The sequence below is a fragment of the Corella eumyota genome, chromosome 1, assembly GCF_963082875.1.
Source record: "Corella eumyota chromosome 1, kaCorEumy4.1, whole genome shotgun sequence".
Lineage (NCBI taxonomy): Eukaryota > Metazoa > Chordata > Ascidiacea > Phlebobranchia > Corellidae > Corella > Corella eumyota.
The window spans coordinates 15164184-15190994 of NC_137490.1; the positions used below are offsets into that span (position 1 = coordinate 15164184).

The window sequence follows — 26811 nt, forward strand, 5'->3', positions numbered from 1 at the left end:
GCCATAACTTATAATAATATATAGGCCTATGTGCACATGACGTCACAAGTAACGTAGCCTGGTAGATGTCAAAATACCCGAACAAAATTTTTCGCACTTTTCGTTTAATATGTCCCAGATTTTCGTTTATTAAGCTACAAATTTAATGTTTGGTCCATACCTTTAAACATTCCATATTTAACAAATATGTTCAATTAACATATATTTAGGAATTTAGTAAAAAATAACAGTTTTTTTTTCCAATTTAGTTACCTTGTGTTGTTTAAAAACATTATTTCTTTACAATTTCCTTTCAATTTATAAAAACCACCAAATAGTAAGATAAAACTTTATTTAGAATAAATAATATTGTTGCAAAAATACGTACAAAAACTTTATTGGTAAACAATATAAACATAAAATAGACAAGCCCAAAATTAAAAAAAAATGAATACTCTTTTATTAAACAATTTAAATTTATACGAAATTTAAATATAAGATTTCAATACGGGTTTAAACGTAAGGCTTCATCTAATCATAGCACGAGCTTTTTTTATTCTGTAACAACAATTGTTCCAGCCAAATCATCATAAGAAGTTCTTTTTTGAGGATGAAACAATGCAGTAAAAACAGTTGGAATCAAGAACGTTATTGTTAAGTTCTTTATTAAAGAACGTATTAGGGCACTGTAAATATAATAGTATTAATTAATCAATATTTTTTGCATTACAATATTTTTCATAGTTTTTCAAAATAAAAAATATATTAATTAAAAAAAACTATATAATGTTTTTTATATACCAACAATAATTACTTTAAAAAAATTGGAATTATTCACTTAACTATTTTTGTTACCTTTTACAACTAGGTGGAGTTCCAGGAGTGACAATTGCTCTAGAGTTATTATTCCCAACCCTCGTGCTAGTTCTGCAACCAACTACCTTTAATTTAAAGAATTTTTTGCCAAGTGTTTCACCCAAAAGCCATACAGTAAGCCACTGTGAAAAAATATACATAAATGTAAATACAAAAAAACAATCCAAACTTTGTTTTATAACAAAAATAAAATATAATACATCCTTTTTTTAAATAGGCTTTGGCCAATCAACCAGGGCAACTAAAGTAAACCATTAAAAACTAACTTTTAAAGCTCAAAAATAAGTATAAACAATATCATAACTGAAAGTATTGAGCTATTACCTCGTAAAGAAAAGCAATAATCCTAAAAGCAAGTGCAATATAAATATGAGTCATCCAGTCATCAAATGTCATTTCATCAATTTCTATATATTCAAGATTCATATCTCCCAAACTAACAAAAGAAGTGTTTTTAGCAAACAAAATACTGTAATTACCTAGTCTTGATGTTTTTACATTTTATAAATACAACTAAAAATCAATACAAAAATAAAAGTTAATTTTCTGAAACTATAAACAACTCTTACCTTAAACCAATTTGAAGTGTAGTAATAAGATAAATCATTCTGACAACATAAAGCATACTAAAATCACTAAACTCTGCTAAAAACCTTAGCTTAAGTGAAGGTATCTTATACTCTAAAAATATTAAAAAAACAACTGTAGAAACAAAATCAAGTTAATCGTTTTAAAATATTTTAATTAAAATGGGCATTTAAATAAGTTTAATTTATTAGTTTTAGATATCTTCTAAAGTAATAAATTAAAATAATAGTTTTTACTGTTACCTCTACTTTGGGGAAGTGGAGGAGTGTTTGTTGGTACTTGGTGATTTAGCCTTCTATTTTGTAACCCATTTGTGGTAGTTGGTAAATTTTGCTACAATTGTTTTTAAAAACTTTAAACTTATTTATTTCTATTAATAAATTTTAAATTTACTAGCTTGATTAAACAAGTGTTGATTCATTATTAACAAATAATATTAATTAAAAAAGTCATTTAAAAACAAATAATATAAAAAGAAATTACATTCCCCTTTTGCATTTGTTGGTGTAGGAGCATTTGCTGTGCAAACCATTGCTGTCCCCACAACCATTTTTGAACTTCACAATCATATTTCCATTTTGCCAGTGCTTTCATATACTCAGTATAAGTTGAGTAATTTTCCTTTAACATATTTAATAAAACAAAATATAAAGTTTTACATTAAACAAGTAAATACACTATATTTGGATCTCTATTACTTTGGCACGCCCGAATTTAACAAGGCGTTATAACCTAAGTATGGCAATTGTTCAACCAGACATTAAAAATTAGTTGAAATATGTTTTAATGAGTATAACTTAGTCCGCTCTACGAGTCAGATGTGTTAATGGGTAAACTGAATATGTGAGGGTTAGGGTAAGGGTTTAATTTATGCAACCTCTTTGTTTAATTACATGTGCCGTATTTCGGTTACACACCCTGTTTATGTAGGGCGTGCGAAACTAATAGAGATCCCTATATTTTTGCTTTTACAAATAAAGTCAAATTTTATCAAAATAATATTAATTTTATATATAATAATGAAAGAAAAAAAATGTAATATATAAAAGTTACACACAGTGACTGATTAATTTCACGTTAGACTATAAAATATTTAAAAATAACATACCTGGCGATTTTGTGTGGACATATTTTCTGTTTTTTATTTAAGCAAGAATTAAGTAACAACGTCAACCAACAACTTTATAATCTATTTTATGATTTACGGACGCATGAAAAAATTTGGATTACTGTAACGGGTAATAGAGTTTACGGATCGCGGATTTTTCTTTTTATCAAGTTAAAAATTCCTTGTGGCCCTATTTAATTTAGTTATTGTTTTATGTTAAAAATTAAATTTTAAAAATAGTGTTTTTAAAATTTTTGCGTATGTTGCAAATAATGATTTTAAATTAAACAACAACATTTTTATTTTACAATTTTGAAAAAAACTTCGTAGGAAATAATCAATCACTGCCTGACTGTGCAATATAGGAAACATGCTTTATTTTAAAATTCCTGTTGGAATAATTAGCTAGTGTTTTGTTCTGCAAGTATATGATATACTTATACATTAACAAGTACACCTGGGTATTTGATTATAAAAAAAATCATATAAACTTATTAAAAACACAATTACACTTAGGTTCTAAATCACATTTTTTATTATTGCAACAATGCATAGTATTAATATACAGTAATTTCGAATGAAAGATGATTTTATTTGGAGTTTGAAACTTTTTCAATAAAATTTGCCAATTTTACATCGTTCATGGAAAGCCCACCACAGTCATGTGTACTTAATGTAATATCCACCTACAAAATAAACACATTTATTATAACATGTACATAAAACTAATAGTGTATTAGCAATATGCAATACAAAATAACACCGAACCCAAATAAATCTTTTAAAATATAAAGGCATTTTGTATAAGAAATAAACAAAGTATTCATAAAAACTAAAATAATTTAAAAATAAAATAAATATACAAAACATCATTAAATATTACTCATGAATATTTTACAGGGTGTTAACATGATATATGGAACATATAAATTGATTACATGCACTATTATTTAGAATATGTAATTATAACTAACCTTGTTATAAACATTGAACCATTCAGGATGGTGATTCATCTTTTCTGCTTGTAGAGCAACACGACTCATAAACCCAAATGCTTCGTTAAAATCAGAAAGCATAAAAATCTGAAAATTTAAATAATATCAGAAAAAATTTAAGAGAAGGGACTAAAAATTTAATTGATTATATTAATAGTTCTACACTTTATAAAAAAGTCAAAACTAAAAGTGATGAAGCTACTTACTTTCTGAATTGCATCTCTATTATCAACTAATTTCCAGTTTTTGTCAAAAAGTGGTTTTAAATTTTCTGTTCTTTCACTTTCTGTTAATTTCATGTTGATTCTTTTGTGACAAATCTTGAAAAGAAAAGATAAATTCAAATATAGTTATTTGTAGCAAATATAAATAATAAATCTTATGCAAATATATTAAGCAATTTTCTTATAATTGATCAGTTTAGTTAAAAAAAATTTGTATGTGAAAATACTAACTGCAGTTGTATGTAGCTTCTCTTTGTTGCAAGAGAAACGAGAAAAATTAGACCGGATATTGAACCACGTGGTTCGGTTGTATATCTTTAATGCCATTGGATAACTCATATTGGGCGGGTTCTTATTACCTCGATCAATATAAATAAGCTTGCGTTAAATAAACATTTATTGCCTGTGTACACCATCTGCCCCAATTGAAACACGTGAAATTCAGCTGGACGCGTTGATGCATGGAATACAATTAAAGCGACAAATCAAATTTTGTTATACTAAAATGCTTCGATGAACTCAGCTGATCTACTTTGTTATGTAAACAAACCGTAAAAATAATTTGACGAATAAATTTGACAATTGAGCATTTCTAGTTAAAATGAATGAATTTGATGATTTTTTAAACTTTCATAAAGATGACGAGACCGATTTTTATAAGATTTTGGGCTGCAACGAGCTATCTAATGTAAGTGTTTCATTTCATAGTAAATCAAATCACCTATCACCTTCTTATTCTGTAAAAGCTAATGTATTTTAAAGACAGAACAAATATTGACTGAATATCGAATAAAAGTTAAGAAAATACATCCAGATAAAACGTTAAACAATTCTCAAAGTTCAACAGAAGAATTTGCAAAATTACAAACAGCAAAAGAAATACTAACAGACCCACAAGTATAGCTTTTTATTATTAGAAATTGCAGCTTTTTATTATTAGAAAGTGTTGTTGTTTATATATAAAAATGGTGTTTATATATATGATTAATATTTCAATATTAATAGAAACGTATAGACTATGACAAATGGAGATCTTCTGGAATTCCAATATCATATACAAAGTGGGTTTCCATGAAAGGAGTAGTGGGAATGGTAAAATAATAATTTTATAGAAATAATCAAATCAATTATGTGATTTAATTTTTTTATTTTAAGGCAATGCATTGGAAATCTCCTAAACAAGGCAACCCAGAAATAGAACATCCCAGTTTAGGTAACATCAATTTTTTTGTAAAATTTTATTAATTTAAATTTAATTATACCATTTTTTAATTAGAAAATATTAATTCGAAATCCTTCCCTTCAGTGGAACCTAACAGTGTGCCATCTGAAGATGTTCTAAGCAAGTTTAGAAATTACCAACTTTAATTTTTGCTTAGGTTGTATATATATTCATAGTTGCTTTATTTACCTATGCAATACTCCGTTTGAAATCTGCTTAATATATTTAAAATTTTGCTCAATACACATCCAAATTGTATTAATGTATTAATAAACGCGAACAATAAGTAATCATTTAAACAATATAGAAAAAATCAAAAATTTTAAACTTTTTAAAAATAACAGAAACTTGACAAAAAAATTTAAAAAATCTAAACCATGTCGTCAATATTAACACTGGTAAAACTTTTATCAATATTTTACAAAAATGTTTATTTTGGTTAACCTACACCTTTTTATAATTTTATGGCAAACCAGACATGGCAATTGTTATAAAAATGGATAAGTACCACCAATCAAGAGGTAGTTTTTTTAATTAATATTTAAAGCGTAGTAATTAGTATTATTAGGCAATAATTATATTTTTTTACAATATTGTAAGGTGTTTGGTTATATAATTAGAGAAAGTTAAATGTGGTCGTAATTTAATTATAAATAAAAAGTAACATGAAATAAATAACTGTTTACAGAACCTAAAAGCAGGACGCATAAATAAATACTGAAAAATAAAACAAAATTAAGTTCTTGAATTTGGCACACATTTAAACACTCGCCACCACTTGCAACATTATTTAAAAAAAGCAACCAAAAATGCAGCAATATAAATAAATACAGGCAGTTAATCTAAAATAGACCGCACATAAAGAAGACTTAACAATGCAAAAAATTATTAAGTTTGGGTGAGTAAATACGCCAGGTAATAAAAATGCTGTTGAAGAGTAAAGCTTCTAACAAAAACAGCATGGCCACAGTGTAACAGTTTCTGTGTAAAATCACAGAATAATATTAAGCCTTACCTAATATTGTGCAACAACACACACGCTTAATAATTGAGGTAGATTACAGAAAGATGTTCAAGTCTTGATACAAGACAAATATATCACGGAAAAAATATAGCAACAACATTATAATAACATCAATGTTTTACAAAAAATAATAAAATAATGTGAAACAAAAAATTACTTAAACAAAATTTGTTAAGTCTATTGCTGTAGACTTGAAATATAAAATTGGGTTTGAATCACAATCATATTATCTTAGCATCAAAATGATTTTTTTAAACAAAGAAAAATGGCAGTAAAAAAAAGAAAAATAGTAAAAGGAGTTGCAATGATAAAAGGGACATTTGTAGTTTTTATATAACACTTATAATTTTCTGTTCGTTTGAAATTGAAAAATATAGCAATTGTCACAAACATACAACTGACTATAAGTTATAAAACAGTAAATGCAAAAGTTTTCAATATAGTGTAGTAATTAAATTCGAACTTACATATTCAGCAACGCCTTTAGCCCCTTCCAAGTTAAGTAACTCTCTACTTTAGTACTTGCCTAACTTAAATTAAATGGAAAGCTTGAAGGTACTTTATCTTTATAAATGTTGTTTTTAACATTGTGCTAAAAATTTGTCTGTTCGATTAACCATTTTGGAATAGTTTTGTTCATACTTTTAAGAAGCCTTATAAGTTTTTGATTAGCTTCCGAATAATACTTAAACAAATAGTGTTCACTCTAAACATAAAAAAAAATATTGATGAGCCTTGTTACATTTATATAACAGAAAGTAAAAACAAACCTTTGTATCCATTTCAGGATATTGGCGCCCTTTACTCTTTCCCAAACATTTCGTTTTACCAGTTTTTAACAACTGACAAAAAAATCCTTTTTTTTCATCATATCTATTTACAAAAGCGAGATATTATTGCTTTCAACAATCTTGTTTTAAAAAAATTTAACTTTCTTTACAAAATTATTTTTGTTATAAAATATATACATTTAAAATATCGTAACTTACACTAAGACTTTTTTGTAATTTAATTTCGTTTTGAAGTTAAGTTCAAATTGAAGGTTTCCCATCACTGTAATTGGATCATCTTTCAACATTTCACCGTCAACAATTACAATCTAAAATTCATTCATTTAATTTAAAATACCAATTTTAAGAACTGAAAAATAAGTGTAAAAAAATGGCCAAGACTGCAATATACACCTTATATTTGTAATAATTAAACAAGAAAATTATGGGAAAAATACTTCCTAAATAATTTTTTTTTTTAATTTAAAAAAGTTGTTTATATTATAGACAAACTATAATACCTGTTTTGCTGATACATATTCCAACCAATTCTCCAAATGGTGAGCATACATTCCTGGATCAATACATCTTCGCTGTAATGATATCAGTGCAGGGGAACTACCCTTTCTCTTGGCACGAACAACTTCGTAGAAGGAATAATTTAATGCTGTTTCATCATTATGTGATTTCATATGCTGAAAACAAAACAAAATAATTTTAGATTTTGGTGTACTTTAAAAACTTTTAATATTTAAGTTAAATTAAATCTAGCTTAAAATTCCTAAAGTTTTACAAACAGCATCAAAAAAGTTTACAGATTAAAAATGAAATTTTATTTTAAAATTGTTTTGTACCTGATACCAGGAATAAGCTCTCTTAGCTGGATCGATCAAAATGACAACAATTTGTTGTTTTGGTAAAAGGGAAGAGAGACGTTTCGGGACAACCGATTGATCAAAATAAGTTGCACTTTTTTCAAACAGAATTGTTTCATTTTCAGGAAGTGGAAAATAATCCATGTACCTTATTTAAATATATTAAACAACAATAGAATTGACAGTGTAACAAAAATGGCATTTATGACAAGGCAAAACAAAATTATATCCGCATTTACACTAGTTAAAAAAATTGTCAAAATGCTTTAACGGTGTAAAATTATTGCATTTAATCAACATAAAAAAATGTTGAAGACAAATTTTGTAAAGTATTAATGTGATGTTAATGTTAAGCTAAACATGTTCTTACCAATCAATCCCCTTTAAATAATTATCACTGCTAAAAAATTGAACTTCTTCGAAAGTTTTTTTACTTGGATGATTGCTTTGCACATTAGGATGCATATTCAAGAACCAATACAAAGCTGTTGTTCCTGTTTTTTATTCAACTCAAAATTAGTTAAGTATGAAATATTGATGACAATTCTATTTAAACTCGGCAGCTTTTAATTATAAAAAAGAAAATCAATATTTTTTTATGAATTAAAACCTAACAACTGTGCATAAGCAATTATACTTTCCTATTAAATGCATACTAACTGTGGAATAATTTAAACTAATTTAACACACCAGTTTTTTGGGGGCCAACCACAACAAAATTTGGTAAACGGTCGCAAGTTTTTTCTTCTGACCATATTTCCATGTGTCGTTTGTCTGAACATGGATTCTAAAATAACAAAAGGTATTTAAACGAAAATGAAAAATCGCAAATTTTGTTTTGGAACTATTTTAAGAAAACATTTGTAACAAAAAAAACTTAAAAAACATACTTACAGACCAAATTGGAGTTTTCTCATCAGGATACAGACTGAAATATTTATCCGCCATTTCAGTTGGAGGTATTTGAAGTAAACGCAAGTTCGTCCAACATTGGACAAATTGAATCGCTCGTTGAAAAGTGTATATACCAAGCCGATCACTTCCATAATTCGATAAATGGGTCATAAAAACATTGATCTAAAAAAGCAAATTTAATTTTAACCATTTGTATAAAATAGGTAATATACAGCTTTAAAAACTACAACATTAGGTAAGCAATGTATAATTTTTTTAATAACTTTGTAAACCTATAGTTAGAAACACATTATGTATATAAAATATATTTTTTAAAACAATCAATATTTAAATGTTCCACGAATGAAAAATTGCTAATCAAATACAAAATTTTAATTGCCTTAACTATTTGGTAATTAGCTAGTTCAATGGCAGTGCTAAATTTTGACTCATACAACCCCTTAAGGCATTATTTACTCGATACACTTATTTAAAACAAATAAAGCATAAAGTAAGCATAATAAAAAATATATATAAAGGTTTATCTGGAAAATATGTTGTTTACTTTTTGTATTTAAAATGAAAATTAACCTCACCTGGTTATAAAGAAAAGAAAGAAATAAATCTCCTCCATTGATAAGGGAATGAAGAGTTTCTTTACCTCCAGGGTAGTTTTCCAATATTATTGTATGAGTAAATAGTCCACATGTTTGACGAGGTAGAACCTAAATAAATAAAAGAAAGTATAAAATAATAAATCACATGATGTAAACTATACCTGATTTTTTTGTTTACAATTTTTACTTAAAGTAGCCAAGAGAACAATATATATCCATATGTTTGTCCAAAGTATAATTGAGTAAATTATCCTGAGAAAATATTAGTGGCGATTAATGACTAGCGATGTACTAGTAATTGGCAAAATTGGTAAAAATGCTTACATGGCATTAAAAACGTTTAAAATATATATTTTATTTTCCTTTTTTACGTTTAAAGTATCAGGTAATCAGGGCAGAATTCTACATATTTTCTTACCCTGATGTTTTCATGAATAAATCCTCTTCTTTTGTGATCAGGTCGGAGATGTGGATACTCCTCCGTACTCGTGGAGGTTATGTTCCAAACCTGCCTCCAACATTGATATAATTGATCATGGATGGGGAATATGCCAGAGTGATGAGGTGCAACAGCATATTGTGATGACGTGTTAAAGTGATGCCGCTGGAAAGAAATTTATTTTAAATTAATATAGAACTATTGACTAATTTAATTACATATCGATTTTTAATTTAATTTCAACATACATTATTCAAGTCAATAAAAAGCTATCAGAATATGCCATCAAGTTTTTTTTTCATAAAGTTATTTTTTATAGTTAGATGCTAATATTCTATTTTAGATCTACATCATTTTAATATGCTATAAATTAAGTTATTTTTAACCACACTAAAATTCCACATTCGGCACAAAAACAATGAATTTAGTACATCAGCTAAATTACTCACAATAGCAAACTGGTAATTGGTGACCATGTAATTGCACAATGCTGTTGCATTATTGAACCAGTGTGCTTGCATATGAGACCACATATGAGGAAACCACGAAAAATGATGATGTAATTTGAGAAATAATTTATCGCCTTCATTTTCTTTAGGATTGCCTATTTATAAAGTAAATATTAAAAACGTTAATTAGACCGTAATGTTTAAAACTGTATGTGCTATAAAAAAATCAACTAAAACTTAATAGAATTATGATTTAAGTCGTTTAACTTTGTTATTAAAAAAGGTAAAATCACCTCTGAATATAAATTTTCCCGAAAAGCCCAGGTAATATTTAAAACCCTCAACACTTTTTTGAAGTTCTTGTTGAAAATCAACAAGGGCCTTTAAAATAAAATACCAGTTTTTAATTAATGCATAGATAATACATTTTTAATAAAATTTTTTAATTATATAATATTTAAACTTCTTACTAGAACGTCACTATCAGTCATCCGATTATCTTCTGTCCCAACAAAAACATCATCAATATCGATTTGCATATATCTTTCAAGTGGTAATATTAATTTCCCTTGAGATACATAACCAAGTGCATCAAGAAATAAAACTCTAAAAAAATTAAAAATTTTGAATTTCGTTACAGTAATAGATTAGATTGCTTTAGAACGAAAAATTGACATACGAAATCAGGAAACATAGTTACGATTAAATTATACCAAGTGCTAACCATAAACATTTTAAGCAAGCTTCTAAAATTATTCATAATATTACTTATATATGTAAGGGTATAAGTTATATACATAATATATTTCAGAGCAAAAAACTAAAAAATTTTACAAGGAAGCTATGGTCTGATTTATTCCTAATGGACCACTACTAACCAGGTAGTAAATATTTACATTACCAAGCACTACCTTGCATAAACAAATATTTACTTGTGGAGCCAAAATTTTAGACCGCCGCCAAAAATAACTCGCTGTACTCCATCTAGTAAACCAATATCTTGAACAACTACCACTGCTTTGTCAGTTTCTGTATTCAATTCATCAACCTAAATTAATTAAAATTAAATTTTAACACACCATTGTTATAATCTTTTTAAAAAGTTTTGTTATTTACAATGTTATATATCATAAATTTTAGATGTAAGTATCTATACCAAAACCAATGTTGCAATGTAATTTAAGATGGTAAATAGATAATACAGAACTAACCGTATTTTCCTCCTTGCTACCAAAATAAGAGAATAGACCTCTGCGATTTCTTACAAATCTTTAAAAAAAATTTATTTAATAAATAAATATTATGAAAATAAAAGCAGTTCATATAAGTTAGTACTATTTTTACTGTAAATTATAAATTAAAACTTACTTTGATTTTCGTTTTCTGCGACCAGGGTTAACATTTTCATTAATCACAGCATAACTAACAGGTTGATAAGTCTCGTGCTCAGTTTCAAAAGTGGCCCAACCATTTGTGGGCAGTTCTCCAGTTAACTAAATAACAAATATTACAATATTTTTATTTTATAACACTATGTCATTTTAATTTTTAAAGTTAACAGAGTTTAAGTACAATTTCTGAACAAAAACAAAATACAGTTACATGTTATTTTGTCTTTTAATTAAACTTTAACAAAGGCAGTAAATGATTAAGTTACACTTTGGTTGTTATTTTAACATCAGATTCTTTCAGACAACTATTATTTTAGATTATGTATTAAAAAATATGTTTGTAGAAGTATAGAAATAAAAACCATTTTAACAAATCTTTTAAAAATATCACAAAAACAAAATTTACTAGTAATTAATTTTTTTAACATTTACATTGTTTTAAATCACAATAAAAAAATATTGTGGAATATTAAAATCGAATAACTTACTATTCCACCAGGCCTTGCAATTCTTAACATTGGTGCACTTGCATTAAGCTCATAATCACTTAATGATCGAACTCCAGAATATTTCAATGGAAAACCCTCGACCTAAAATAAAAAAATTTATTATTAAAAAAAAAACGATTTATTAAATGTATCTATTTACTATTTTTAATAATATATATACAATGAGTTTATTAAAATATATTTTTAGAATAAATTGCATACATATACCCCTTTTTATCTTCTATACTATGTATATATATAATATTAAATTTTGGTATATATATATATAGTTAAAAAATACGAAAAAATTAGTTAAAAAAAGGCTAACTGTATGAATCCGATTCGGATTATTTTGTTTAGTTGGTCTTAAAAACATTACTACTCCAACATTAAAATCGCGACAATATTTATCCAACATTTCTCGATTCCAGTGATGCAAATCAAGATATGTTGACATGTCTTCAAAAATAATTACAGCATAACGACCCTGAACATAAATTTAAACGTAAATTTTGGTAAAAAAGTGCACATACAAAATTTGTACTGGATATTAATAACCTTAGCAGATAAAAAGTTATACTTTTATATAGCCTAGTCTTACTATAAATAACACATGTTTACTTAGTAGCCAAGTACAATAAACTAGCAATACTGGTACCTTAGTTTCATCAATAAATACTGGCAGACTCCTTACATCACCAGTATGTTTTTGATATTTAAATCTTGCTGATTCAAGCAAAAGAATTATATTTCGTGATAGCTAGACATGTAAAATATATTGTTGACATATTTAAACTAAAACTGTTTTATGGTATTATTAATTATTATTTAAGTAAAAAAGGATCAAATAAGGTTAATAATATGGTACATAAAAAGTGGCCAAATAGTATTTAGGCCTATATTTTTATGAAAACAAAAATTATTTACCTGTGTTTTCCCATCTTTTAAAAACACAAGAGCTTTTTGTCTAGTTTGAACACCATTGTCTCCTCTATTACTTTGAAAATCGAAATAAGGCTTAGTCTACAAACAAAAAAGATTCAAAAAATTACCACACTTTAAGAAAATATTTGATTTACATTCAAGTTTGTATAGGTCTGTAGGTAAAATTTTGACCATCATGTAAGTATATAAAACAAAAAATGCTTACCATAACATCTCGACTGCATACAGGAGCAAGGGGTAAAGCTCTATCGTTGTTAACTTGCGGTGATGACTTGTTGCCCCATGAGGATATCAAGTAATATAGTCCGCAAATAAATATAAAACCCGATCCCATTAATAGATGTCTGGGACTAAAAATCTTTAACAGTTTTCTCCACATTTTATTGTTTATATATTTGCTGTTTAATAAAAGAGTCCAATTATGTAACGGAAATTATTTTATGGAAAAGGCACCAACGTAATATCTGATATATCTTTTCTAATATAAAAGGACAGACAAACAGGACAAATAAACTTTTAAGTTTGTCACACTATCAGACTATATACGTAAACATAATAAAATAAACTCTGAAGAATAAAAGTTGTGGAAAACCATAGCCTTTTAAATCAAATTAAAGTGAAAGTAATCTTGTAATTAAAAACTGAAATATTTACAAAGAAACCGAAAAAATTGATTCACAATAAAAAACTCCCTTTTTCATTAATCAGTTAGCTATTTACCTAAAATCTACACGCGTTTTAACTAGATATACCAGCACCTAAAACAAAACTCTGTGTTTACCATTAAAATGTTTAATTTGAAAAAGTGATTAACATAAATACAAAGACAGACGGTCAGATGGTCAGAGAGTTTAATTCTATTTTAATGCGTAGGTTTGTTTATTGGTTTAAAACGTAGGAGTGTTTACACGATTTTTTTATTCAATCTTACATTTTTATTAAACTAGTTTATTTTATGGAAACTCTAATTTAATTTGCATTATAACTACTTTTTTAACTAATTGAATTTTTTGGAATAAACAAAAAAAATAAAAACTGTTATATGATTTTTTAGTTTATTAAACATATAAACAAGAAAACTATCAATCAAATTGATCCTCGATTTCCCTAAGCTAAGATACAACGACAACATAACAATACAGAATTAATCAAATTAGATAAACATTCGATGATAAAATCATGTAAAACATGTTAGTTTTATATGAAGAGAGCATGTTAGTGTTTTTTTTTTAAAATGGTAAAAAATCACGCTCAAATTTATAAAATCGTCTAATAGGCTTTACACTGTATTAAACAAATAGGTAGCAAACATTAATATAAAACAAACATGACTCGAAATTTTATAGATTAAAATAAAGCAAAACACTCCAAATAGGAGATTATGCGACAGGACCGCACCGAAGTGGCTTAGATTCGCAAGTATTTGTACACAAATTTTGAGCTTCCAACTCTCTTAGAAACTGTCTCTTAATCTAAAAATAAGTCGCGTGGTCAACAAACTAAAAAAAATTATTCAAGAACATTGTACAGAAGTTACTTAAGAACTTTTAAGTATAGTTATCCTTAAACCCTACACTTTAAGGGATCCAATACATACACTGTTGATTTCGTGTGGCGTTAAATCTTCGCAATAACTGCTTGGGAGATAAAGAGAAGGTCTCCAACCTCGTTGATTGGACTCTAAAAGAAAATATGCATTCTTTAATATTAACAAATAAATTAATACCTAAAATTATAAAGCAGCAAAACTTGGTTAGATGCAGTGTTTAGTTTATTTAAAGATTCTAACCTCGACATTTTGCAAGCATTAAGGAATCGTCAGCATATCCTCCAGACCATCTGTGGTAAGTTACTTTGCTACAAACTTCCCATATTCGTCGATAGCGTTGTTTGTTTGGAAAATCAAAACCCTGTTGATTAATGCACAAAAACAAAATATCTCAAACAACATAAAACTATTTAAATATAGTTTTAAACTAGGCAAACTGTCAATTTGCCCAACTTTTTATTTTAAAAAATAAAAGTAAAATTATTATTAAACTAGTTTACCGGCCGGCATAGAGGTTTGCAAAAATATTTCTGAGATGATCCACTTTGACCTTTCGTTATACAAACTATCGCTCCATTAACAGGAGGTTTTGGATCAGCACAATAACCTAAAAAAATTACATGCTATTAAAAATTACATGTCGCTAACAAAAATAATTTAAATCATCTTTTAGTACGATTTACATTTAAATTGCTGCAGTTCAATGACAGACTACTATAATATCATACCAACGTCCCTGCATTTCTTAACGCCATGGCGGACACAGTTACACTGTGTTCTTATGTTTTTGTGATGTGGGTGAATTGTAATCCAATCTTCGCCAATCCTTTTTATATGGCCTTCATCACTTAAACAATGGGGTTCTATTTTTAAACAAAATATAAAGTGAAATTTATTACAATTTATTCTAAGCAATTTGTTTTATGACATACAGTACCGATATAAAAACCTAATTACTGCTTTTTAAAATAACACCTGATATTCTTGAAGCAAAATAACGTTCGCAGTGAATAAGAGCATCCCTGCATACACATCTTTTTACCAAAGATTGACCGTTTTCAACATTTGTTTGGTTCCAAGTGTGACCGCTACTGACAACCTTTACAAGGGCAACAAGTGTTTTATACATACACTTAATTTAGTTAAAAATAAATTTAAAAAGAAAATTCACCAGTAAGGTAACATTTAACTTTTTAAATGCATTGCTTATTTGAAATTCATAAAACCAAATAACCGATGCAATACATATGGATAAAGAAAATTTACTCTGGTCCCTGTGTCACATGCTTGTAAAGTTGCAATTCGTGGTCTTAAAACTTGTTTTCCTAATACAATGTGATCCTCTATCCACTGAGCGTCTGCAACCGGTTTTGGCGTTTCTCTAGTAACTAAAATAATAAAAAAATTAGGTTACAAAATTTATCTACTTGCCTGAAAAAAATGTTAATACTTACCTGATCCTTTGCAGGTAACTCTTTCCGCGCCCAAGCAATGGCAATTCAAAAGTAAACCAGTAACGTCACTAGAATTCCATGTATTTCCCTTCTGATAAGAAACCCCTTCATAATGACAACGATCTACAAAAATATTATTTAAATATTTCTCATGGGGTAAAGTAATATATAACTTACAACAAACATAAACAAGTGTAAGATTAAATTGCAAGGATTGTGCTAGATCAGATACCTGTAACAATATAAATGTCTTACTATGTCCAGAACATTCTATCACCATATTGCCAGTTTTACTTTGAGAGCAATTACAATCCAGTGTTCGTTCATTTCTGATAATTGTCCAAGTTGATTTATATTTTCTTGTGGTTCTCGACGATCGATCGTAACAATCCGGTCTTTTAGCTAACAAATATTTAAACAAAAAAATAATGTTATTAAGAAAAACATTGTTATTGTTATGTTGGGTTTTTACTTGTCATCTCGTATATAAACATTACACTGCTTAATAAGAAGAGTTTTATTTTAAACAAGAAGTACTAACTGACACCTGGTTTTGTTGACCAATCGCATGCTGCATACCCAGCTGGTTTACAATGACAATTAAAAATCTTATTTCTGACTTCAAACGACCACCGTTCATTGATCGCGTAATTTCTTTCGTTAAATCGACACGATGTCTAAATATTAGACGAAATTAACAAAAAAAGGCAATACTAAAATTTATAGTTGTTTAAACGACTTACCCCAGAACTGTAAATTAACTGTGTCTGTCCAATAACAAAAATTGCTATGCATAACACTGATCTCATTTTTCATTTGTTTACAAATATCCTGCTTTAAAAAACGTCCTAAAATATCCTGCTTTAAAAAACGTCCTAAAATATCCTGCTTTAAAAAACGTCCTAAAATATCCTGCTTTAAAAAACGTCCTAAAATGAATTTTAGCTGTAGCTTTAAAAAAATACGAAACCTGCGCTACACAGTGCTATAAGGTATCCAACGAATCTTTTTTATTTTATTTTGCACACAAACTTTGATCTAAAACACTTTTTCGTTTTTTTAAAGGTCAGTTGCAGTCTTATCTAATTGGTTTTGTTTGAAGATTGCTAAAATTAGATTAGCACTTCAGTTTTTACGGTGTGTGAAAAACTAGATTTCATGCATGCATGGTAAAGCAAAATGAAGTAAACACATATCAAATGTCACAATACTGGTCACATCTGCCCTAAAATCACAAAAACTACCACTTTTAAGCTAAAATGATCATGATTTTATATAAGACTTGCTGTAAAAGGGTAATTTAAAGTCAGTGGGACAATTTTTATTAATAAATAAATTTAATTTTACCATTGCATAACAATACCATTTGTTGTTTATACAATTAAAAATCCAGGAACTTGCATATAAAAATTTAAAAACAAAATCATTCCATTTTAATCTAAAAATGGAGGACAATACTGCATCGTCTGATAAACTTTCGCGCAGAGGTGTTGTTGTTTCTCAAGAGGAGAGAAAACAATCTCGAAACGAGAACTGGCCTGATTTTAACGAATTAGAAGATACAGAAAGCGAGTTAAACGAGTGGAAAAAAGATGAAGGGTATACGCCTTTTATTGTGTTTGCTTTTTGACTTAAACGATTAAAAGTTGGTAAGAAGACATATTGTTTCTAGCTTTTGAAATCAAAATCTTGCTTATATTCACTCAATAATTTAAGTAACTTACTAAAAGTGGTAAAAATTTGTTAACAAAGAAGGGGGAATAATTTGATATATTTTACCCTATTTTTGGCAAAACTTTTTTTTTTAAAATCAGATGCAACACATGGCGAAAAGACAAGGTGTTACACGAATGGGCGCAGGTTACAAGCGAAAGTGGTTTGTTTAATGGAATGATAATGTTGGCTATCTTCGTAAACTCGATTATTATGATGTTGGAGGTTAACAATTACTATCCATCTATGAGACCATACTACCCGGTATATTTAATAATTTACATACTTTTGACACACAGGTATTGCTTACTCTTGCATGTAAATTGCCTCCTTTTTTGCTTATATAGATTATATTTGCTTTTAGGCGGCTGACATTGTGTTTCTTACGATATATTCGATCGAATTCGTGGTTAAAATTTATGCAGAACCGATCGAATATTGGACTACTTGGTCAAATCGTTTTGATTTTTTTATTCTTCTTATTTCCTTTATGCAGGTAACATACAGATTTCAATTTTTATTTACAATAACTGTAAACGTTTTTAGATGTACCGTATCCATGTTTTTACCTTTATTTTACAATAGGTTTTTGTCGATCAATTTTACAACGAATTATCGGAAGAAGCATCCTGGACTGGGGCTTTGCCGATGCTCAAAACTTTAAAAGCGACTCGGGCTTTACGTTCAATGAGAGCTGTATCGTTTGTACGTGGTTTACAGGCAAGTTTTCCAGTCATTTTACTAAAAATTGTGATAAAAAAAACTTATACCGTTTTAAATTAGGTATATTTGGATGTTGTAAATTTGTAGTTAGGGTAGGTTTTAATTAATTATAGATAAATTTTCCGATAGTTTATCTTCTAGGTTTTGCTCACTGCTCTGATCGACACAATGAAAAAATCTTTCATTAACGTCATGCTAATTCTCCTGTTTATCATGTTTCTATTTGCAATATTTGGATATTATATGTTTGGTTATATGGGTGGAGATGAAGAAAACTGGGGTGACCTAGGGTCGGCGTTTTTAACCCTGTTCAGCTTTGTCACGGTTGGTAACATACCTAATTTGTTATCTAAAACGACTCTTAAAAACCTTTTTTTAAAGATTGACATTACTTACTACGATATACTTTATGGTGTAAGGAAACGTTCACTGTATTATTTTTTATATCAAAAAACAAACCTTGGATTTAAAATAACAAACGTTTGATTGATAAAGGTTTTTATTGAAAAAGCAATAATGCATTGCACGCTAATTACGACTGAGAAACTGTTTTTTCACAATCAACCTGGCAAATTGCATCTGCCGCAATTCTGCGAACCTCCGGGTTGCCAAGATCGCAAGCAGCAAATAAAAGCTCCCTGCTGTTCTTAACCAAATCCTTACTGAGTAATTTCAGCGCTTTTGTTGGTAGCAACTGTTTGACCGTGCGCGATAATAAAGGCATGCCATAAAGAGCATCTTTTACAAACGTGAACGCAAATTCACTTCTAGGCGAACTAATTCCACACTCCATGTTATCGCAAATGACTTCCAAAAAATTGGACACGATAATTAAAAGTGGGTCACTGGAGGGTAAACCGTTACTGATCGATGAAGATAGATCATGCTCTGTTGAACAACTAAGCAACCTCCGGACTTTGGCGTGATGATCTTGAAGTTTGCCTGGAGACGTTTCCTGGATAAAAGACCCCAGTTTTCGGTCCGAATTGAGAAGAGAGTTTTGCCGGAGGACAGCATCATTAAGTGCAATTTCAAGAGCACAAACTGCCATTTTGGAAATTATATTTCCAGCAGGTGGGGATAAAGCATGCGATTCAGATGTAAAATAACCAGGAATTGCATACTTTAACAAATACATAACCATTGGTTCAATATCCATTCTAAGAATGGCATATACTATGTCAACAACATTATGAATGTCGACCAAGCGATTTTCCTTTAGAATAAGTAAAAATAATTGCCTTGTAAAGCTCTCAGTACCAAGAAACTTTAATGATTTTGAAAATAAATGATAACTTTCATGGCTAAGCCAGCCTTTATTTCGGGTTTTCATAAACTCACTTTGTAGAGCGATGCTGGGTCTTGTTGTTAATCTTAAGTTGGGAGCAAATTCAGGTAAAATATCACCACATAAATGACCTACGATGGCTTTAAAGAAAGTGTAACGGTCATTATACATCATACCATTTTGTTGTTGCAACTCACTTTTGGCACACAAGATTTCTATCCATTTTACCATACCTTTGTTGTTCAAAACCAGCCTTTTATATTGCGACAAACCACACACCACGGATAAAATAACAGCCATTGGACAGTTATCACAAACAAAAACACAAACCTTCTCCAAATCAGTGGAAGAAATAAAACCCTTTTGTTGACCATATACTAACTCCAACATTGCTTGTGGCAAATTATTACAAATGTCATGCCATTTTGTCATTGAAAGTTTAAACTCTGATGAAGATCTTAGCACAGCGATTAAAGTTTCAACCCGGGCTGGGTCGGTTTCTGCCTTGGCGGATTTAACTTGTTGCACTGAGTCTGACCACCAAATATTAATCCACTGGCACACATATGGGACTCCAACTTTTCTGAAGCTTTGTGAACCTAGTGTTGTAACTTTTCCATATAATTTCAGTGAGTGACAGGTCATTAGAAACGTCACGTCGAACAAACACGCTCGAATTAATGCGGCTTTTGATGTCTCACCAGAAGTTATTTTCATAGCTTCATTAAAACTTAACAGTTTACCAATAAAACCATGTAGCTGACCAGTAGCTACAGCAGAAGATATAATGGTGTCAAAACTACTAAAACTTGAGATTTTCTCAAAAGTGCTGTAAAGCCTATCAGCGTCGGAGGCAAAATCTGTGAAGTTAATGACATTGATTAATTGCTTAACTGTACTTTCCTCAACTTTAATTATGGTTAATGGATTTGAGCACTTGTCTTGTTTTGAATTTGTAACAATCCATTTTGTTTGGGATTTTCTTTGTTCTTGAAGTTTTTGTGCCATGCTTTCGGTAATCAATTCATTTTTTACTAATTGATCTGTTAAGATTTTAAACCAGTCCAGTCCATCTCTTAACTGATCCAAGGTGTTTAACAATCCAGAAAGATTAAGTAACTTTTGTAGCCCTTCGCATACATGTAGTTGAAAATGAATTGATTGAACGGAAGTTTGAACGGGCTCTAAAGAAATTTCATCATTGTTCGATTTAAGGTGCAAAAATAACTTGGGAAGTCTAAGCAATATCATTGCGCACCATTCTTTCTCCAAGGTCTTTTTGTTTTCGATTGCATCCAAATATCCAAGAAAACAAGTTTGCATAACATGGAACAAAAGATTTTGCATGTCAATACCGTGGATTTTTGACAGCAGCATCACTTGTTGAGCAAATGCCTCAACATCCGTGTGATTTCTCTCAGAAACCTCAAACATAAAAAGCCCACACAGGGGCAAGCAAACCGATGATGGGGTCAACTTATAACTGGGCTGCGATTTAATTGAGCATCTTGATAATTGTGACACGTGTTGGCACGATTCTCTAATTTCTGCATGTAAAGCATGTTGTCCAGCTGTGTTTTTTACTACTGCCAAATCTGTTTCAATATTGCTCCAGAATCCACTTTCTTCAAATCGTGCAATAGTCAACAATGCTGATGTGCGAGATCCAGTGTTGGTGATATGCTCAAGAGCTTTGCAATTTAAACATATTAGTTCATGTGCTGTTGATTTATAAACATCGTGAACCCCTTTAAGATATTGCTCAATGTTTCGTAAAAGCCACTGAACTATCATTCTAAGTGAGCAGCACAGATCCATGCTGTCTTCCACAATAACATGGTTATTAATAACAGAGATACATTTAATTAAAAGACTGTACACTCCTTTTGTACTCTCAACTTTATGAAGATCTTCATGTTTTGATATGGCGGTTAGAACAGCTGAATAAGACAAAAGCCCAGTACTTAAAGCATTCCAGACATAACTTAAAAGAGTAACATTTGGCTCAGTTCCAATGAAAGCTTGCAAAACCAATGTATCAGCAACGAAGAATACATCAGAAGGATTTTTCATGTAACGTTTTATGTGAATTGACCATTTTCTTTCACTCCACCTTTCTTTCCAGGAGGATAGAATCAGCTTCTTAAGATCAACGTGATCACCAGTATGCATTTTAAATTCAACTTTTAAATTTACTCTTAAAAAGAAATGGTGATGAGAAAATATCAAACTATATCCGCTACTAAACAATTACATATTCCACATGCTTCCAAGACATTCACAATATATGCCAAACCTTTTTTGTTTGAGTTAAAAAAGGGAGGTACTAAAATACGGAATGCGGAAAGTTACGGGGTGCGGGAAATACCGAGACCGTATGTAAACGTTAACAAAAAATCGCTGGATGCGGAAAAGGACGTAATTTTTATCCTCTTCCCCAATCTTCCCTTGCGGTTTATAGCCGATTTCGCGTTATCCCTTGGCTTATAAATTTAATCCTGCATCATCCCTTAGCCCTTTAAATAAATACGGCATTCATCCCGTAGAAAAGTACAGAAATTCCGTTCCATCCCGCATTTTGTTAACGTTTACATACGTCCCGCACTATCCCGCATCCCGTACTTTAGTATTGTCTTTAAAAAATCTCTGTTAAAACACACACCCAAAATCCTTTTATTCAAATTTTTTAAAGCTCTTACTTTTACATATCTTTATAAAAATTATTGTTAAATGGTATAATGTGTAAATTAACCTCAACTACTGTTATTTAGATATTTTTAATAACGTTTATACTGCTTTATGTTGTTACGAACATGTACATAAATAAAAAAAAAATTCTGAAGCATGGGGCAGTAGTTATAACAACAATGTGCCATGTAATTCCTTAAAAAAACTGTAAGTGAATTTCCATTTACAGGTAGATGGTTGGTTTGATGCACAAATTGAAATGGATGAAAGAACAACTCCAACCTCTAGAATTTACACCATACTGTTTATTGTTGTGGGACACTTTTTAATTTTTAACATATTTGTTGGTGTAAACATCATGAACATTCAAGAAGCGAATGAAAATTATCATGAACAAGTAAATTGTTTCCTCTACTTACTTTTGCTATGATGTTGATAAATAAACCCTTACAAATTTATGTTTAAAAGGTTATTGCTGAGAAAGAAGCAATTTTAGCTCGTAAAAAAGAATCTATTCTACATAGACAACACGAAGATGTTCGGTAAATAGCCTTTATACACCAGGTCGTTTTAAATAATTTTAACTATCATAAATATTTATTCAGAAAACTAAAAGATAAACAAAAGGAAAAGGAATGCGGTAATTTTTACGAAATGGTAAAAACCTTTCAAGAGACTCTTCGCAACGACGATTACGTCTTGCAAGAAGACTTAGTAACCGATTTAGATTGGATAGAACTATATATTGAAACACTTGGACATATGGATGAAGACATTTTAAAGTAATTAAACAACGGTTAAAAAAAATTTTTAATGTAAAAATACATTTATTTTCCAGGATTCAACAATACCATTTTGAAATAGCCAACATTCTATCACAATCAATCAGCAAAGAAATTTCAAAACGACTGGGGGGATAGTTATAATAAAAAAATTTTTTTCCAAAATTCTCGTTTTAGACTACGTTTTTATATATAATTATTGTGTTTATTAGTGTTCTATAAAAAAAGGTAGAATTTAAACTAATATACATAAGGGCGAAGTATACCTCTCTGTGCTCGAGCGCTATAATACTCTTGTATCATTTGCGGAGCATACTTTGGATATTGGGCATATTCTTTGAACATCAAACCCTTCGAAGTTGTCGCTTCCAGTTCAGGCACAACTGTACTCGCAGCCTTTCCCTCACTTTCATTTTTTGCAGGAAATCTCCGTTTTTTTCCATAAACCTGAGTAGTTGTTTTGGCTGAGCTAGATGGGGCCCCGTCCCATGATTTAACTTCTAATGTATCACTAGCACCTACAAGAATACATTTTTATTTAATTATTTGTCATTACAAAAACAGAAATTCTCATGGCAATATTTTCGTTAATCAGTTTGTTCTTTCAAAGGATAAACATGTTGGTTGAAAAATCATTAACATATCGCAAAAAATATGAATATTACCTTGAACGGGTTTTAGCGATGGTCTATGCGTTTCGCTGCCAGAGTTAGAAAGATAAGGAAAAGTCTGCCCACTATTCCTTGACATGCTCGGCAAATTCTTGTTTTTCTTCGGTTTGATCACAGAGTTAGTAAGTTCTTGTGCTCTGTCGGCAGTTAGGCGAGCGTTCCGTGGTATAACAGGAAACAATCTGGTCTGTAGAATGAAAATGTCATTTAGGCACTATTTTGTATGTCTATGAACAATACTGATATCTTACCTCGACGGCAGAGTGAGTTTTGTTTAATTCTGGAACGATTCCCGACACACATTCTTCTGTCTGTCTGGCTAGCTTAGCCCTGTCTATTTCCTTCAACAAAAAAAATAAAAAGTTAGTAAAATGAATAATTTAATGCATTTTACTTGAAATAAAATGTTAACCGTTTTACCGAATTTTGGTATTTTCTATACACTCGATGTGTGTTTGAAACGTATGGTGAGTCGGTTGGTTTTCTGTGAAATTCTTCTAACGTCATTCTCGTTCTAACAACTGGAACGCCCTTTAAAAATTAACAATATTAAATTTCATTTTTTTAAAAGCTTAAATTTACAAACATTTTTATATAGTCCATATTTAATACAGTGTTCCTTTAGGTGGTTAATAACATTTTAAATGGAACAAAATGACACAAAACGTAAAAATACGTGCGGTAATAGTTGCTTTAAATAGATTAACCACCTTTTGTTACCTGATTAAACATATGCTTAACGTGAAATGCTACGTTCGGATGAGGGTTGTTACGTCTGTTGATCGAAGATGGTCGAAATTTTCGGGACGACAGCGGTTTTTCGATAAACTCTGAAACGTACATGCTAACATGTGGCTCATTTTTGTCTTTGCCGCTGCTACATTTTCTTGTTTTTCTGTTAAAACATCCAATTTTAATATTTATATATTGTATTTTATTTATAGGCAAAAAATGTTGCTAAAGAAAAAATACCGTTAGGTATTTTAACCTAAAGTGAAATAACAAATGATTTGCAAAACTCTTAAAATAGTTTACTTAATCTTAATTTTACATTATTTCTATTTATTAAGTTATATTTCAAGCAGCGCAGGCATTAAATAATTGTATTAAACAAAAATGTTAAGGTGAACACGTGCGCTACGTTCTACAGACAAAATTTAAAGCGCGCGTTCAGTACCAAATTTCGCGCTCTCTTTATCGCAACTGGGTTGGCCGAGTGGTTAAGGCGTTGGACTTAAGTTCCAATGGACGAATGTCCGCGTGGGTTCGAACCCCACACCCAGTACTATTGTTAAAATTTTTTTTTTTATTTAAATAAAAAGAGCATCAAAATAAATAATATATTTACTGAAACATTTTTAAACATAGTTTTATTATATTAATATAAACATTTCATTTATGTGGCGTCGGTTTCGCGTAAATTTAAACGCCGCACCGCTGGTTCGATTCCACATGGCAACGTTTTAAAAATTCAAAATTTAATAAACTAATATTTAAATTTAAATATAAAAGTTATAAAATACAAATCATAAAAACTAATAATAGGTAAGTTTTATTTCTTTGTTTTGATTAGCTATTTGGATTGTTAGAATAAATATTATAATAAGGAGAGTTTCATTTGTATTGTGGTATAACAATGTAGCAATGCCGTTAATAAAGTTAAATCCAAGAAGCTTATAAAAATAAAACAATCTCTCAATATTACCCAGACTTATCTCGAAATGGGTAAACTCTTGGTCTGTTTTGCCAATGTAGCATGCCGTCAGTCATTCGTCGGTGGTCTTGATACTCATCTACTTCTTTGTGTGGGTCTATGTAGCCTGCTGCAACTGTTAATTAAATAACACAAGTTGAATGTCAAATACAAACTGTGTTAATAAGGTTTTCAAATTTCATAATTCATTAATGTCAAAATCCCACCACTACAACAACACAACATGAAACTATTGCCAATTAGGAAATAGTAATTTAAAAAAAATTACCTAAAACCAAATTTAAAATCGATAAGAGTCGTGAGAATATCAAAAGTGTCTATTAGAAGTCACTTTCTTTTATTTACTTTGTTTCAATTTCGAAGGATTATTGTTTACTTTTAAGTTTATGATTTTAAAAAGGGCGTTAATGACTACCTACGATTAGCTTTTTATTTTAACAGCAAAACAGCGGCAATATGTAAAAATAATGCAAGGCTATATCATATAAACACATTAAACATAGTCATGATTGTAACCTATTATACCTACCATTAATTTATTAGTAGAAAGAACACATAACAAACAAATTGTAAGCGCGGCGTTAGGAATGTTAAACCGCTAAAATCCATCAGGTTTACAAGCAGTAAAACTTTATTAGAAGCTATATTCCCTAAAAAAACTGCTCAAAAAATCACAATTCAATATAAAACATAGTAACAACACAATATACCTTTTTCGTGGAAATTCGTTTTTAAAATGGGTTCCAATTGTTGAATTAACTTGTTTTCCTTTTCATTCATATTTGCTTTATTATGATATATTAAATTTAAATACTTTTATAAATCTAGTAAAAAGTGCATTAAAATATTATTTAAAAGATATTCATATATAGTATTCATATATGTTTTATATTTTTGATTACTTAGAGTTTATACATGAAGACATAATAACACCATTAAACTGTTACATTTACCTTATCTAAATCACTGACTTTAACTTTAATAAGGAAAAGCTAAACTATCGCTATATGACTTATGTTAGAACATAACACGTATAAATATCGGCTTCTAAATCACGTGACTTATTTCAAAATCAGACACAGACTTCACAAGATCGTAAAGTTTTACAATTTAAATCGCAGAGGTCATATCACTCTGCTTCTCATTGTTTAGTTTAAGCAACTTTTTGTTGTTCGAGTCTACGCCTAATTGCACATCAATTCGAAACGCTGTAAGGCGACCAGACGCGGCGTTGTTTATTCCTTTTAATTACTTCTTTATTCCTGGCATTTAAATCTCTGGGTTTAGTATAAAAGTATTATAACATATGTAAACAGGTGGATGACTTGAATATGCGAAACGAAAA

General features: G+C 29.4%; 8 protein-coding genes and 1 non-coding gene across 10 annotated transcripts; 3 read left to right on the forward strand and 6 right to left on the reverse strand.

The window, feature by feature from the left end:
• Positions 1 to 358: 358 nt before the first annotated feature.
• LOC145763559 (protein FAM8A1-like) lies at positions 359 to 2667 on the reverse strand. Its single transcript, XM_082575028.1, has 7 exons — positions 2552 to 2667; positions 1927 to 2064; positions 1686 to 1776; positions 1425 to 1536; positions 1180 to 1291; positions 835 to 977; positions 359 to 665 (listed from the first exon to the last, which is right to left on the reverse strand). The coding sequence occupies exons 1-7, from the start codon at positions 2570 to 2572 to the stop codon at positions 533 to 535; spliced, it is 750 nt and encodes a 249-aa protein (XP_082431154.1). The 5' UTR covers positions 2573 to 2667; the 3' UTR covers positions 359 to 532.
• Positions 2668 to 3081: 414 nt separating this feature from the next.
• LOC145762551 (pterin-4-alpha-carbinolamine dehydratase-like) lies at positions 3082 to 4208 on the reverse strand. Its single transcript, XM_082574659.1, has 4 exons — positions 4002 to 4208; positions 3753 to 3866; positions 3526 to 3633; positions 3082 to 3237 (listed from the first exon to the last, which is right to left on the reverse strand). The coding sequence occupies exons 1-4, from the start codon at positions 4107 to 4109 to the stop codon at positions 3142 to 3144; spliced, it is 426 nt and encodes a 141-aa protein (XP_082430785.1). The 5' UTR covers positions 4110 to 4208; the 3' UTR covers positions 3082 to 3141.
• Positions 4189 to 5661, forward strand: LOC145762535 (J domain-containing protein-like). Its single transcript, XM_082574658.1, has 5 exons — positions 4189 to 4458; positions 4533 to 4667; positions 4776 to 4862; positions 4926 to 4983; positions 5047 to 5661. Exons 1-5 carry the CDS (start codon positions 4372 to 4374, stop codon positions 5136 to 5138), a joined length of 459 nt encoding a protein of 152 aa, XP_082430784.1. The 5' UTR covers positions 4189 to 4371; the 3' UTR covers positions 5139 to 5661.
• LOC145762519 (bifunctional heparan sulfate N-deacetylase/N-sulfotransferase 3-like) lies at positions 5233 to 13276 on the reverse strand. Its single transcript, XM_082574656.1, has 21 exons — positions 13090 to 13276; positions 12867 to 12962; positions 12598 to 12699; positions 12268 to 12426; positions 11940 to 12041; positions 11429 to 11553; positions 11272 to 11329; positions 10993 to 11108; positions 10531 to 10666; positions 10354 to 10441; positions 10061 to 10215; positions 9591 to 9776; positions 9152 to 9280; positions 8556 to 8738; positions 8352 to 8448; positions 8032 to 8155; positions 7641 to 7809; positions 7308 to 7481; positions 7006 to 7115; positions 6787 to 6889; positions 5233 to 6722 (listed from the first exon to the last, which is right to left on the reverse strand). The coding sequence occupies exons 1-21, from the start codon at positions 13261 to 13263 to the stop codon at positions 6609 to 6611; spliced, it is 2700 nt and encodes an 899-aa protein (XP_082430782.1). The 5' UTR covers positions 13264 to 13276; the 3' UTR covers positions 5233 to 6608.
• A 711-nt stretch (positions 13277 to 13987) lies between these two features.
• LOC145760134 (uncharacterized) lies at positions 13988 to 16900 on the reverse strand. Of its 2 annotated transcripts, none has more exons than XM_082574019.1 (11): positions 16631 to 16900; positions 16435 to 16564; positions 16143 to 16289; positions 15888 to 16010; positions 15700 to 15821; positions 15409 to 15532; positions 15162 to 15296; positions 14934 to 15040; positions 14674 to 14794; positions 14482 to 14564; positions 13988 to 14356 (listed from the first exon to the last, which is right to left on the reverse strand). In XM_082574019.1, exons 1-11 carry the CDS (start codon positions 16694 to 16696, stop codon positions 14264 to 14266), a joined length of 1251 nt encoding a protein of 416 aa, XP_082430145.1. In that variant the 5' UTR covers positions 16697 to 16900; the 3' UTR covers positions 13988 to 14263. The 2 variants fall into 2 exon arrangements, with proteins under 2 accessions (XP_082430145.1, XP_082430137.1); XM_082574011.1 differs by having other exon boundaries at positions 16429 to 16564.
• A 431-nt stretch (positions 16901 to 17331) lies between these two features.
• LOC145764153 (cation channel sperm-associated protein 3-like) lies at positions 17332 to 23219 on the forward strand. Its single transcript, XM_082575749.1, has 9 exons — positions 17332 to 17486; positions 17702 to 17864; positions 17965 to 18096; positions 18186 to 18320; positions 18465 to 18647; positions 22529 to 22696; positions 22768 to 22841; positions 22905 to 23081; positions 23138 to 23219. Exons 1-9 carry the CDS (start codon positions 17332 to 17334, stop codon positions 23217 to 23219), a joined length of 1269 nt encoding a protein of 422 aa, XP_082431875.1.
• LOC145764002 (mediator of RNA polymerase II transcription subunit 24-like) lies at positions 18836 to 21800 on the reverse strand. The gene has a single exon (XM_082575564.1). The coding sequence runs from the start codon at positions 21781 to 21783 to the stop codon at positions 18856 to 18858; it is 2928 nt and encodes a 975-aa protein (XP_082431690.1). The 5' UTR covers positions 21784 to 21800; the 3' UTR covers positions 18836 to 18855.
• LOC145764004 (uncharacterized) lies at positions 23048 to 26291 on the reverse strand. Its single transcript, XM_082575566.1, has 7 exons — positions 26177 to 26291; positions 25458 to 25581; positions 24473 to 24647; positions 24173 to 24283; positions 24004 to 24093; positions 23747 to 23939; positions 23048 to 23599 (listed from the first exon to the last, which is right to left on the reverse strand). The coding sequence occupies exons 1-7, from the start codon at positions 26244 to 26246 to the stop codon at positions 23322 to 23324; spliced, it is 1041 nt and encodes a 346-aa protein (XP_082431692.1). The 5' UTR covers positions 26247 to 26291; the 3' UTR covers positions 23048 to 23321.
• On the forward strand, positions 24955 to 25037 carry Trnal-uaa (transfer RNA leucine (anticodon UAA)). The gene has a single exon. It is a non-coding gene; the product is annotated as a tRNA-Leu (tRNA).
• Positions 26292 to 26811: the final 520 nt, after the last annotated feature.